Here is a 14905-nt window from a genome sequence, read left to right as displayed (position 1 = left end):
AAGTTATCTGTAAAAGAATGAATCAAACCGCTCCTGGAAATCTCATCTTAAAAAGGAAATAAGAGGATATTGGTCAATGTAGTGTATTTGGGCATGGAGATCCGTTGCGTTGTAATGACGAATGCTTGTTTTGGAAACTACAATTCCCGTCAGGCTTTGCAACTTTTTTTTTTTCATTTTCAAGACTGACGGGCACAGGCAGCCACTCAAGTGTGCAAATAATACAATGTACCAGACTGTACAGACACACTGCAAGAGCACGTGGTGTACTAATCCAAATACTCAATACTGGTTATTGTTTGAACAGTTTTTTTTTTATTTGTATGTGATCTCTAGGAATTAAAAAGTCTTAATTTCTTAGTTTTCAACTTTAGTAATCTCTCGAGACAGATTTGCAGCCAGAGATTCAAAGGAAAACTTTTTTTTTTCTTTTTTTTTCTTCCCATGGGTTCTCAAATTGCAACTTTAGCATCGGCATTCTATTCAGAAGAATTTGATAGAAAACACTGCAATAATTTGCCTCTTTGCATTGCTGTGTTAAATTGATTGATTGAATACTTTATTAACAGTTTGCAAAAAAAAACACAGAAAGTACAGTTCTATACAAAGGGATGCTAAAATGATTAAACCCAAGTAAGCACTATGGCTTGTTTCCATTGGGGTCCTTTGTATTCAATTCATTGAAACATGTAATGACCGACTAACATACAATACTATGCAAAAACATCATATAAACGAGTAGTAATAAAAAATAAAAAATATGTACAGTAAATGGGCTGCCAACTTTCAGGAAAATCTAGGAGTGAGACTCATCAGGGACGCACACATGAACGCAATTCTTAAAATGTAAAATTCTCTATTTAGCTGTCTTAGGGTCTTCTTTCATTTGTATCAGTCATTGCCATCAAACAAATATGTGAAGAGGGTAAATTGCATGACTCTCACTCTCAAAGGGTGAGACTTACCGTGAGGATTAGCTCCATATGTGCCCTCAACCATCTCTGTAGCTGCGGGACTTTGTCACATAGGGTTTCCATCCAGGACTGTGGGGGGCTGGGAGAAAAAGTTGTATTTTTGACGTATTTATTACAACGTATCACACATTTGAAAGAATTGACAGGATGTCTAGGGATATCTGTAGTAAACATTGGGTGGTGAAATGATATTTTGCTGTGAAACAGCTGTTTTAAATTGGATTTGTACAGCCTGTGCCAAATTTCACACAAACACGCTCCCATTCAGAAGCAGTGTCCAGGCAGTGAAGAAAAGCAAGTTTTGAATGGGAAATTCTGCGCAAGCTGTCAACAAATAAATAAATACAAAATAAACGCTTGTTTCTTAGCCGAATGTGAAAGATTGTAGAATATACTGATTTTGATGCTATATTAACACATTTAGCTGTGGACCCCCTGCAACCCCCTCAAGGAATATTTGGGGTACCCGGACCCCACTTTGAGAACCACTGGGTTAAAATTACCGTATTCGCCTAGTCCTAGAGGTCAATGCTATGTGACTTAGTCCTGGAGTAACAGTGCTGGATGAGGGCTATGTGAGGATGTACTGTCTGTTAGAATTGATGCCTTCCATTATTGAGATAATTGATCAGAGAATTGCCATCCCTCTACAACTATGACTAATTGACTATACATCTTTGAGGAATGGCAGTGTACTTATGACGAGAACAAAATGAAATGACTATTCGCCCGTTACATTTCCATTACCTTGTTGTTAAAATAGATGACTGGAATATAAGACAAATGAAACCATTGGAACAATGGGGTGAATCCAGCTCATGATCAACATGTATCAGCTGGATCAACCCGGATCAGCATCCAGTCTGTCCGTTCTGAGTAATGGGTATTTTTTCCAGTGTATCAGAGTAAAGGCTAAAGAGATCACTGGGAGGCCAAAGTCTACATGTGTCCCTGTCACTGGCTACTCTCACTGTGTCACAGTTCAACTCTAGCGGTGTTAAACGGGTCGAGTGCAGGATCGTTCATTCGTGCCACATATTTACTACACGCAGTTTATCATTCCCTTGTTTCTCTGCAGCACATATAGCACACATAGTAGACAATGATGGCCCTAGAGGTCTTAGGGTTGCATGAATCCTCAAAAGAAGCAATATTACTGTAACTGTACTTTCCAAATCGCAAGAGGATGCAGTTTTATCCTTTCTTTGCAGACAAACAAAAATGCCAAATTTAAGTCCCTTCTAGGAATATCCCTGCCCTTCTATTCCCTTATGTTCCATGTATTCATGCATGTAGTTTTAATGTTCCATGTATTCATGTATGTAGTAGCACTAGCTATGTGTAGCTTTTATCTACAGAGCACGAGGGCGGTAACTCTGTCAGTCTCATATTGACCTCACTGACCTGACGTTTGGCTTCCCTGATCCAGTCCCTGTTTAGTCGTTCAGGTTAACGCCGGTTCAGTGCGGTTGGCTAACCTGTGTGTTAATGTGTGTGTGCACTCACACGCATGACACACATGCACGCAATGTGTATTTGCTCTCACTGTCTGCTACTGCAGAGTCTACACAACTGGCTGACGGGAATGATGTAAGGGCAGCAGTAGGAGGTTGAAGACTGTTCATAATTTGTCTTTTAGTTGACCATTAATCTTCACACAAAGTGGGATTAATGATTTTAATTTAGTTTTTGGAATTGGAACAATGATAAAAACAAATTGCATTTCTCTTTGCTATTTAGGGTTTGTAAACAAAAACTTTTACAAATAAATGACTGACTGAGTCAGAGTGACTGGTATCAATAATCAAAATAAATGTAGCTACTACGGCCAAAACGGGTCATATAATTTTTACTTTGAAAATGTCTGAACATATAAAAATACAAATAAAAATGTTGCCCTAAATGCAAAAGCGGGATGCCAGAGAGTGTGGACTACCATGTAGAAATAATGACGGTGTAATTTCATCAAGCTGTGTTTTTTTTAATACAGATGAAAAGAATCGGATGGAAATGGATTATGCAAAAAAAAATGCCATTAAATAATTGCGACGGGGCTCTTCGCCCCCCTTTCCTCCCACTGTGTCTGTGTTGTTTATCCTTTAAAGTAATTCAATGTTCTATAGGGACTCAACCTCACTCTCACCTGGGGCCCATACAGATAACAGATGAAACAGTGATATTTAATTCTGTCTGTCTGTCCTACTGTCTTATTTACACAGACGTATTTCACGGGTTCTGGTTTCCAAACGCTGCGGCTCGGTTCCAGATAAGGTTCTCAGAACCTAATCTGGTCCCTGCTCAGGAGGTGGCACTTATTCGGGGTTCTTGGAATCCAGAACTGAGAACTTATACTTTCAAGATTTCTCTAAAATGCCAAAAATAGCAGATCTACTGAGTTTAAGAGTTTTTCTTTTTTGAAGAATGGAAAATTAAACAATTACAGAACTTCATGGATTCTGTAACATTTCAGGTTCTGATCTGGGTTACCCTTTGTAGTAGATAAGAGCTTTTTTGGTCTGTATGGTCAGTCAGTAATGCTAATGGTCTCGACTCTCTGCGTCTCTCCGTAGCTGACATCAGCCTGGCTGAGTGGGGGCGTAAGTCCATCGACATTGCAGAGAATGAGATGCCAGGTCTGATGAAGATGAGGGAGAAGTACGGAACGTCCAAGCCGCTGAAGGGAGCTCGGATCGCCGGCTGTCTGCACATGACCCTGCAGACTGCCGTGCTCATCGAGACCCTCACTGCCCTGGGAGCTGAGGTACTGTGTGTGTGATGGTGGAAGTAGTTTGGTGGCTGTTGTAAAATAATGATTCAATATCAGTTGTTCTGAATGAAATTACAGTTCATGAACCACATGAACCTATTCTGTGCATGTCAAAATAGGCTAACATTTGGCAAACACAGCTGATCTAAAGGGTTACAAAGCGTCAAGTTGTGATATGTTCTGAATGAGCTTGTAAATCAGCTGTTTTTGCTATCTGATGTAGAGCAATGTACATATAGGGTTTAAGTGGTTAAACTGGCAAATCAAATAATTTATTATGGAACCTAATATTGGAGCTAAACCGATATATTGGTCTGGTCAATATATGGGCCATTATTTAACTTTTTTGGCGCCATCACATCGGCAATTATGTAGCCGATGATTTTTTTATTTTGCGCATTTCATTATATGTCAACATTTTCAGTTTGCAAAAATCTTAAAATACAAGATCACAACAACACGTATTGAGTTTGTAGATCTGCATTTTTTTCCCAGAATGTTCGTCTAATATGACATGCTCGGAACAGTGACGCTAGGGTTCATGTGGTTACACCGAATTTATACTCTAACATCGGTTACTCCAGAGTTTAAATTAGATGGTTGATTCTGTGAGGTTTGATCTTGTGTGTGTGTGTATATAGGTCCAGTGGTCCAGCTGTAATATCTTCTCAACTCAAGATCATGCTGCCTCTGCCATCGCCAAGTCTGGCGTCCCAGGTACTCTCATACTGTGTGTGTGCACTTGTGCATGCATGTGTCTGTTAGGACACATCACTGATTTCAAAGAGGTGCTATGAATGCACACTAGTTCTTTAGAGGTGCCACCGACGTCAATCAACAAGAAAAGAGTCGCCACTCACACCAAATATGTATTTATTTAGCAGAACATTAAAAACCTACGTTTTGGCAGAAAGACTGCCTTCTTCAGCGCTCAGACACATCACCAAACTTGACCCACAGCAGTTTTGATGACCATGCAGACCTTGTTTATTTCTTCTTATGTTTTATTACTTGTTGTAGCTTGTTTTTTTTTACCACAATGTTAATGTGTAATTTAGATTGCATGCTATATAGATGGATGCTAGGTTCATTGTTTACCTGGTATCCTATAATTTCAATGTACAGATTAGTGTTTTGATAATGTGATGTTTAGACTGATGCTAGGTTCTTGGTATACCTGTGATTCTAGTTTACTGAGGCACTACACTGTCTCTCTGCATTTGATGTGTTTATCTTGCATATTTTAAGTCTCTGTGGGTAAGAGTATCTGCTAAATGCCTAAATTGTAAATCTTGAGCATCACATTGTGACATGTTTTTACATCGGCCATTCGCTAGTAGCTCAACATTGCACTGAACTAACAGTACTTGAGTAAATGTACTTGGTTACTTTCCACCCCTGCTGGGAGGAACACTGTTGCCTTGAGGTCAGATACACAAGCAATGTGCGGTGAAAAGGATCAGATGTGTTTAGATTGTTTCTCTTCACTCCCCCTGAGGTAAAAACAGCTTCCCCAACCAGAGACATTTCAGCCATCAGACAAGAAACTGCTGACAGGCGTGTGGTCTCTGTGTGTCTCTCTGTCTCTCTGACTAAATTAGTCTGATTAACCATTTAAGCCCCGACTGACAGTATATTTTGCTATCTTCGAAAGACACTTCTGTATGACAAACAGTTGTGCACTTGTAGATCAGCAGACAAAAGTAATAACAATAGTAACAACACTGACAACAGCAGCTATATAATAAGGGAGAGATAACAGAGTGAGAGATAGGAGAGGGACACACAAAATGGACAACAATAGTAACAATCCTCATCCCTCCATTCTCTGTCTGGTTCTCCCTCTCCTGTATGTGTGCAGTGTATGCGTGGAAGGGGATGACGGATGAGGAGTATGTGTGGTGTATAGAGCAGACCATCTACTTCAGAGACGGCCAGCCTCTCAACTTGATCCTGGATGATGGAGGAGACCTCACAAACATGGTGCACACCAAGTATCCTAAACTGCTGTCAGGTAATAAACACAGACACACTGTCAAACGTGCGTGCGCAGGTCCACAGAAACGGGTGCTTGACAGTCTCTGCCTGAAGGCTGCAGATGTTACCGGAGCTGTTCTCCGAACTCCACCAATCAGAAACATGCTGCTATACTTTAGGATTGTGGGTAGTGTAGTATTTTGTCCGTGACATGACGAATGAAACGGATAGACCACATACAGACGTGTAGCTTCAGGAGCATATATAGCGTCGTTCTACCATGTTGCTCGTTTCTACATTGGATTGTTACATTATACCAGTGATAATACAAATCATCTATCCATCCTGTCTTCAACAAGGGGTCCGGGAGCCCTAGGGGGTCCTCAGAGTTACTACAGGGGGGGGCCGCCAAATGTTTGTGTGATAGCTCCAATTGGGAGCCACTAAAAGCGAAATGGTACACAAATCCTACAAATGGTTTCCTAAGTGGGTGCCGCCTGATCTCACAAACGTCTCATGCGAGAGTGTGTTGCTGGGACAGAGAAAGGTCGATAATAAAGTAGATTTTCTCCTGATTTGTCCCTCTGAAAAAAAGCCATTTTAGTTCAGTGGCCATGGGGCTAAAGAATGGTCAGATGCTGTGCTCACACATTCACTATTCGATTGGAAATAATGGACTCAAACCTCCTTCCGGTCTCCTAAAAAGGCGGCCACTACTAAGTAAACCGGAGATGGCATGTCTTTCTTTTTTTTGTTGTCTTGGTTTGAACCGTAGCATCTTTATTGAAGGGGTAACATTCGCTGAAAATGGCAGATTTACAAGCTCATAATGTGCAATGCGTTCAGTGAAGAGATTTGGTGTAGAGGGGAAAAAATAGCAGACTAAGTACAGAGCCAAAAGTCACGTTTACAGAGCATTTAGGTTTAAGTGGTTAAATGTCTGGAAATACACATTAACATGAATCCAACATATTAATAGAAAAGATAATACAAGCACATCCATTTTACACAAAATGTCTATGAAGCTATCTATGAAAAGGTTTATTATGAAACATAATTTTATACAGTATGTAGTGGGGGTCCCTGTTTCATCTCTCTTAGCTAGTGGGTCCCTGGCCTGAAAAACATTGGAAGACCCCGCAGAAAATGAATGGGATCTTTTACTTCCTGCACGTCACCTTATGGGAGCTTATAATTGAGTAGCGGGTTCTGTCCAGCAGGTGGCAGCATAACTCTATACCAAACACTTGTCTAAGCTGAGCTATGTGTTTTCGTGTGTCTTCGTGTGTCCTAACTAAGTGAAGTGAGCTGGTTGCTTTGCCCTTTGAGACGCAGCCTGTGTGTTCTCGCTGTGTCATGAAGAGGCATACAGTATGTGTAGGGTCTATGTACACTGGAACCCTCTCAAACACATGGAGGACTCGCAGATAGAGACAGACCCGCACACTGTGCATGTCTCACTCAAACGCTCACATCCAAGTGTGTTGGCGCATGGAGTCATTTACCATTAGACTAACATCATATAGAGCAGTGGTTCTCAAACTTTCCTTTTTAATTTCAAGGACGCCCTCCACTCTCACAGACTTGTAAGGGTCCATTTAGAACCCCCCTCATGGAACCCTGGTGTGTGATTTGGTGTTTGTGATGGTGGTGCTCCAATTTGATTTTGACAGATTGACATGTCCCTGTTGGAGAGTAGGGCTGCCAAACGAATATTCGATATTCGAATATTGGGAAAATATGTATATTCGAATATTACAATTAATATTCAAATAAAAAATAAAAAAATGTTTATTTGACAGGGACAATACAAAAAACAATGTAGTTATAAAAACAAACAAAAGATATGTTTGATTGGATCCGAGCACTTGATACATTGTTTTTTACTGTTTCTGTCTTTTTTTATAATAATAATCATAATATTCGAATATCTGCACATTTTTAAGACCAATATTCGAATATCATTTCTGAGGAAAGTTGACAGCCCTATTGGAGAGACAGAGCTGACTGTAGGGATCGACTGTAAGCAATGATATATTATATAAACGTTATATATTTATATCAACGTTTTTTATTTATTGTGCAACTACGTGGCATATTTGATGTCTAATACGTAATGAAGCCTTCACAAACAAGCTGCCGAAGGCGAGCTCCGAGTGGTTGCATCTCTCCTGTCTGTGTCTGCCTGTATGCTCTGTGGCAGTAGTCTCACAACACAAGCCACCCTCCAGGAGTTAGAAACCCCTGTGATAAGGGACCATAAATGCATCCTATCACAAGGATTAAAACCCAGCGCTGACGGGCGGGGTCTAGCCTTCAGAACTCACAGTTCAATGGCAGAATGTAATGGCAATTATTATTTTTTCAGTTCCACCAATCCAAAAGAAAATGGTTTGGACTCTCTGTGAAGTATGTAGCCACCTTAAGTCTGCTAAATGCCTACATTGAAATTAAGCTGTTCTCTGCAGGTATCCGTGGCGTGTCGGAGGAGACCACTACAGGTGTTCATAACCTGTACAAAATGATGAAGAAGGGAGAACTCAAGATTCCAGCCATCAATGTCAACGACTCCGTCACAAAGGTAACCACTCCATGTCAAACTATTGTCTTATTGTTAGTCTCATTGTCTCTTATCTGTCATACACTGTCTTCCTCTCAGTTTTCGTGTTCGGTCTCTGCTACACTGTCTCAGTTTTCCAACTGGCTGTCACTCCTACACTGTCTCCCTCTCAACTTTCCTCCTGTCTGTCTCTATTATACTGTCTCTCTCTCTCGGATCATAAAATGAGGTGGACTGACCATTTCCTTGTGGAAATACTCCTGTTGTTTTTCACTTAACTTTGACAACCTGTATGTCTGTCTCTCTCTCTCTCTCTCTTAGAGTAAATTTGACAACCTGTACGGTTGTAGGGAGTCTCTGATTGACGGTATCAAGCGTGCGACTGATGTGATGATTGCGGGGAAGGTTGCAGTGGTAGCTGGGTACGGAGATGTGGGGAAGGGCTGCGTTCAGGCACTGAGGGGCTTCGGAGCCCGCGTCATTGTCACAGAGGTTGACCCCATCAACGCCCTGCAGGCGGCCATGGAAGGTATTGTGTGTGTTTGTGTACCCCATTGATGACCTTTTTCTGTCTCTTTCTCTCTCCCTCCCACGGTCCTGGTTGCTTTGTATCATCATTCTTTGTGTGTGTGTGTGTGTGTGTGTGTCTCAGGTTATGAGGTGACCACTATGGAGGAGGCCTGTAAGGAGGGTAACATTTTTGTGACAACTACAGGATGTGAGGACATCATCATGGGAAGGTAAAGCCTCATTTAGACTGTGTCGCAAGCTGAAAATATCAGATCTAAAGGCTCACAATGCGACGTGTTGTGAGCATGTAGATATTTTCTATTTTCAGCATGCTACACCTTTGTATAAATTAAGCATTAGAGACACACATCACCTATATACTGTATTACTAGAGCGCGTGTGTGTGTGTGTCCTGCAGTCACTTCAGCCAAATGAAGGATGACGCCATTGTCTGTAACATCGGACATTTTGACTGTGAGATCGACATGGCCTGGCTGAACGATAACTGTGCTGAGAAGATTAACATCAAAGCACAGGTACTGTCACTCACTCACTCACTCACTCACGGTTTTATTCTTGAACCTGTGACCCAGGAAAGAACTTAGGTTGAGGTCTGTCTTGCTTTTGGGGCAGTTATTATAGCCGATTGGTTAGAGAGGCCGTCTGCACCCATCCAATGTGCTTAAATGAGTGGGGATGAAGTGTCTTGCTCAGGAAGACTTTGACAAACCCATCTGCTGGGTGAATGTAAAAAAACAAAAGTAATTTCCACCTCGGGATGATACAATACTCCTCTGCCCTCCAGTGGACAGCGTGAAGAACTGCTGCCAATTCATTCTCTGGTCCATTGACAGTGACGTGTGTACAACCATAATTCTACCATAAAACCCCTGGACCCTGTTCAGTCTGGAACCGCGTTTTCTCCTCAGTGGGTTGACCAATTGATCTGAACTTGCACACAGGCATTGAACATTACCATATGAAGAGAGTGATGAAGCCAATTTTTCACTTTTCCCAAATTTAAGCTGTTTATTCGCTTTTGTAAACAGTACTCGCAGACTATGAGAACTGTGGTCGGATAGTCAGATGGAAATGACGGGTATGGACTAGTTATGTTTCTCCTTCATCAGTTTGTTAGCATTTGGCACAGTGGTTCTCAACCTTTGGGTTGTGAACATAATGTAAGTGGGCCCCCAACTAATTGGCAAAACACTTAATATTTCAATGATAATATGACACTAATTTAAAACAAAATCATATCAAAAAATAAAAGAATCTCATGGTATTTTGTCTTTACAACTTGAGTAAAAATTAGTTTTCGTTGTGATGTAGATAAATAGGAACTTCATGTTAGTTCCATTGAGCCAAGCTGGAACACAAATAAACATGCTCTGAAAATGCATGCGGCTGCTGTGTTAAGTGGTCAGAATGGTGGCCTGTGGACACTATTGAGATTTTCAAGTGGGCCCTGATCCAGAAAAGGTTGAATCACAGTTTTAGAGTAAGTTGTCTATTGTGTCGTGTGCAGGTTGACCGTTACCGGATGAAGAGCGGTCGCCACGTCATCGTGTTGGCTGAGGGCAGACTGGTCAACCTGGGCTGTGCCATGGGACATCCATCATTCGTCATGAGTAACTCCTTCACCAACCAGGTACTGTGTGTGTGTGGTCTGTTTGTGAGAAATGATTGTCCTCACAAGGACCGAAAGATGATGGAAAACCCAGGGAAGTGAGTACTTTAAAGGGGCTGTTTTTAGCTGTAGGTTATGTTTAGGTTAATTCACCTACAGCAAGATCGGCAGGCAGGGGACATGCAGCACTTGTCAGCAGTGGTCCCTCAAAGTGTTAAAGTTTTCCAACAGAATGTGTAGACCTTGTATATCTGTATTTTTTAAACATTTGTTTGCTATTGAACACCTATCACATGCCCAAAATGGGGACAGGATAGTCGTTTCTATGTCTCGTACACCTGTACAGGTAACATTTGATTAGAACTATCTTTATTTGTCCCCAGGTGCTCGCTCAGATCGAGCTGTGGCAGAACACAGCCAAGTACCCGCTGGGAGTCTACTTCCTGCCCAAGAAGGTCAGTGGTCACGCCACACGCATCACTTCCTGTAGAAATAAATGTTTTTAAAGGCAGGGCAGATGGTCATTTCAAATGGAATAAGTAATATGGTAGGCTTTAAAGGTTTCCCTCAGTTTACCTCCCACCCTCACTATGTATATCTCCACCCTTTACATATTCACTAATCTAAAACACTACTGCTCTTTCCCTCCACACGTCTCTCTCTCTTTAGTTGGATGAGGAGGTAGCAGCAGCTCATCTTGACAAGCTGGATGTGAAGTTGACCAAACTGTCAGATAAACAGGCCAAGTACCTGGGTCTGCCTCGCGAGGGACCCTTCAAACCCGACCACTACCGCTACTAAACCTGGCTGGGTGTTGGGAGAGTGTGTTTATGTTTGGAGACATACTGTACCACTCTTGTATAAGGTTTCAGGTTAAAACTTAAAATCAGTTTTGTTTTTGGGAGTCTGAAGTTGTGATTCTGTTGTTTGTATTTGCTGATGTTTTCCTCTGTTCTTCTCGCTGATGTCTGGCCCCTGATTTGTACTTAAGTTGCTTGCAGTACCCCGCACCATGAATAGACGATCTACAAGCTCACAACGCGTCGCAGCATTGTGACCTCAATGCGTGACACCGCCACACAACTTGAGTACAAATCAGGCTTGACTGTGGCACCAAGTGCTGCTGTTTGCATCTCCTGGTTGCTCTTTATGTCATCATTCCTTCTGATTTAAGCAATATAATTTTTTTTAAACGCTGCCTGATGGCTTTTGTAGTCCAGTTCCCCCTGTCTCGAGCCTTGCAGATGGTAGGTAACAAACCCAAAGTGCTGGTGTAGTCTCATCTCAATGTCTTAATTACAACACATCACTGCTGCCAAAGGACTCTACCAAAGCACATTTGTTTTTGCCTGGCTTTAAAAGGACTGTTTCTCTCTCTGATCTGTTTATTTCCTTTTTGTAAGACTTGAACTTGGAACAGACAGGAACATGGTAGAACATGTGTAATGGTTTTGTGTTGTCGTTCAGCTGAACTCTGGCCTGTCACGTTCTTCCGTGGTCGGGTTCAAAACGGAATGAGGTGCAGATGGCTAACATGATAAACGGTTATGTCATGTAAAAATAAAAAAGGATAAAGAAACCCTAAATTGTGAGGCTGGAATCATTGATGACTTGAGTGTCAATGTGATGATGGTGAATTAAGGAATATGGTGCCGGTTGGTTGGAAATGGTGTTGAATTTTGGTTGTTTAGCTCAGGAGTCACTGCACATTCTGTACTCGTTGACGACTTGATACTTTGATTTTTTTTATTCTACTTTTTTTTTATTTTATTGTTAGTCGTAATACTGTACAAGCCATTACATTTTCACACATTGGTGTAAAAATATAAATAGTTCCTTACAAGTGCTGCATTTCAAACTTGAATTTCAAACTTGAATTTTATAGCCATGTGAAAAACCTGAACTCCAAAAAAAACTCCACTATAAATGCTCAAATTGCCTCAAGTCAGTGGGTTACAGGTGTTACCAATGATACAAATTAAGGCTCTGTTCCTCTGATGCCCAAAGTTTTTTTTTTTTTAATCGCCTGCCTAACACCCGCACTTATCAAGAAGAACATTTGACAAATATTTCACTATCATTATATTATAATAGAAATGAGCTAGCTGCCATCTGTCACTTTTAGTTTCACTTTTCAAATGCAGTGATGTTAAGTGCCCTCCGCACCTCGTTAATCTTGCAGCTGCATTGCATAGTATATTAGACTGGCACTCGGCATGCATGGTAAGTTCACTGTCCATCAATAAATTGTTGCTTTAACATTTCACGTTTTGTGCAGATCCGATTAGCTACAAAACTGAGATGTGTTCATTTCATGCGCTTTTGTTAGCTTGTTTTGTACAGAGTCCGGCTAATGGTGAACATGTTACTGTTTGTGGTAGAGGTCCAGAAGTATAGTTATCCAGTAGCTCTGGTCCATAGACCAGTGGTTCTCAACCAGTGGTCCTTGGGGGGTTACCAGGGGGTCCCCAGCGAAATCTACCATACGTTTGCCGGAGTGTAAGTTCCATCACTGTTGCCAGATTGCGCGCGAGCAACAAGCAACCAGCTTGATGCAAAAACACTGCCCTGCGCACTGCACATGCGTCGCCGCACTTTCCCCAACCAATTACACGCCACTTCACGCTTACAACTCCTGGACATGGCAACCCCGGCAACCCCGCCCCCCAGCCAAATACTGTCTGTCTGACTCTTTGGCAGGGTTGAACGCAGCGCGCGCCGTCTCGCTGCGCTGAGCGTGCTGCTTCATCAATCTGTGCCGCACATTCTGCTCCTGCAAGAGCCTGTGTGAATACATAGATAGATGAACGGGTGAAATGTGTCCGTCTCACAGTTTTCTTGTGTTTTCGGTTTGCGTCTGGAAACACTGTTGCTCTCGCTTTTGGTTTGCGTCTCCAAAACATCTACAGCCCACTTCACGAGAGCCTCGCGCCAGCGACTATAGGCGGAAGGGTCGCGTAGCAACCCGCACCTCTAGTTAGTTAACATAGCGGCACAATCATTTTAACCACTTAGCGTGGGTGCCGCGCTATGAGCTTGTAGATCTGCTATTTTTGAAAAATCTTGAAAATGTGTGAAGATCTTTGAATGTACCGGTATACATTTTTTTTAAAGCGAACATTTTTAACTCAAATCTTTGCTTCTGGGGGTCCCTGGCACAAAACATTTTCAGATGGTGGTCCGCGGCCAAATGTAAATCAATTGAGGGGTCCTTGGTATGAAAAAGGTTGAAAACCACTGGCCTAGACAGTGGAGTTCCTCTCCCCTTAAAGGGCAAGACCACTTTGGTAGAGGTTTGGGTTGTGTATTTACCTTGCCATGATGTAACAAGAAATCAAAAATAATTGCTCCATTTATTAGAAATAGGTAATAAAACATTCGCTCCTCATTGACTTACATTGTACAGTAAAAACAGCTCTCAAAGTCACTCTTTAAGCACATAAACGAACACAACCACAGCTGATTCAGACAATATAGAACATCACCAAACCCAGTACTGTTTTTTTTTTTTTTTAATAAAAATGTTAACTTCCTGCTGATTTTACTATTTGAAGATCCGGATCCGCGAATCCAGTCCAGGTTTTCTTCTTAATAAAAATCGCAAAATCAACAGGAAGTTAACATTTTTATTAAACAAAAACAGTACTGGGTTTGGTGATGTTCTATATTGTCTGAATCAACTTTGTTGGCGTTTGTTTATGTGCTAAAAGAGTGACTTTGAGAGCTGTTTTACCGTACAATGTAAGTCAATGAGGAGCATATTTTGAATTATCAATTTCTAATCAATGGAGCGATTATTTTGGATTTCTTGTCCACCTTTGGAGTTACATCATTGCAAGGTAACTACACAACCCAAACCTCTACCAATTGGTCTTGCCCTTTAAGGCTATGGTACCGATAAGCCAATACGGAAAAAAAAGCTTGTAGATCTGCTATTTTCAAAAGCTTTTTATATTTTATTTGAAAACTTGTGAAATGGGATAATAATGAATACTTTTACTTTTGGTACTTTAAGTACATTTTGATACCGATACTTTTGTACCTTTACTCAAGTAAATTTAGATATGTTTTTTACTTGTAATGGAGTATTTCTACATTGCAGTATTTTACTAAGTAAAAAAAGTGAGTACTTTTTCCACCGCTGCCCTTTTCTGATCTTTGAGTATCTGCCCCTCCAGTGGTCTCTGCACGGCCCTGCTTCTGGTCCATTTGGTTCCATTTGTAGTTGTACATTCTGAGTTATAGGGGGACGGGGTACTTAAAAAGCTTCATAACCACTGCTGTAAAGGACAAAGTGGGGAATACTACTCCAAAGTGTTAGCAGCAGCAGCAGCAGCAGCAGCATAACGTGTACAGAGAAGCGTAAAGCTTGGCAATATTTAACCATGAACATTTTTACCGAACAATGTTCAATTGCAGAGGTTGAAATGGTTTGCAAAAAAAAGAATACGCCAATGCAGGCACTGAGGCACAGTCCTTCCACCTGT

At 41.4% G+C, this 14905-nt stretch overlaps 1 protein-coding gene across 1 annotated transcript in view; it reads left to right on the top strand.

Moving 5' to 3' along the window:
- Positions 1 to 11997, top strand: part of ahcy (adenosylhomocysteinase) — a 12489-nt gene extending 492 nt beyond the window's left edge. The window contains exons 2-11 of the mRNA XM_084062749.1: positions 3545 to 3735; positions 4383 to 4458; positions 5603 to 5755; positions 8187 to 8299; positions 8600 to 8807; positions 8931 to 9018; positions 9207 to 9324; positions 10317 to 10439; positions 10802 to 10873; positions 11088 to 11997. Of these exons, the coding sequence (XP_083918875.1) occupies positions 3545 to 3735; positions 4383 to 4458; positions 5603 to 5755; positions 8187 to 8299; positions 8600 to 8807; positions 8931 to 9018; positions 9207 to 9324; positions 10317 to 10439; positions 10802 to 10873; positions 11088 to 11219 (1274 nt within the window). The 3' untranslated portion in view covers positions 11220 to 11997. The remainder of the gene's footprint in view (positions 1 to 3544; positions 3736 to 4382; positions 4459 to 5602; positions 5756 to 8186; positions 8300 to 8599; positions 8808 to 8930; positions 9019 to 9206; positions 9325 to 10316; positions 10440 to 10801; positions 10874 to 11087) is intronic.
- Positions 11998 to 14905: the final 2908 nt, after the last annotated feature.

The sequence above is a fragment of the Gymnoscopelus microlampas genome, assembly GCF_963454915.1.
Source record: "Gymnoscopelus microlampas genome assembly, chromosome: 7".
Lineage (NCBI taxonomy): Eukaryota > Metazoa > Chordata > Actinopteri > Myctophiformes > Myctophidae > Gymnoscopelus > Gymnoscopelus microlampas.
This window is presented reverse-complemented; position numbering and strand designations above follow the sequence as displayed.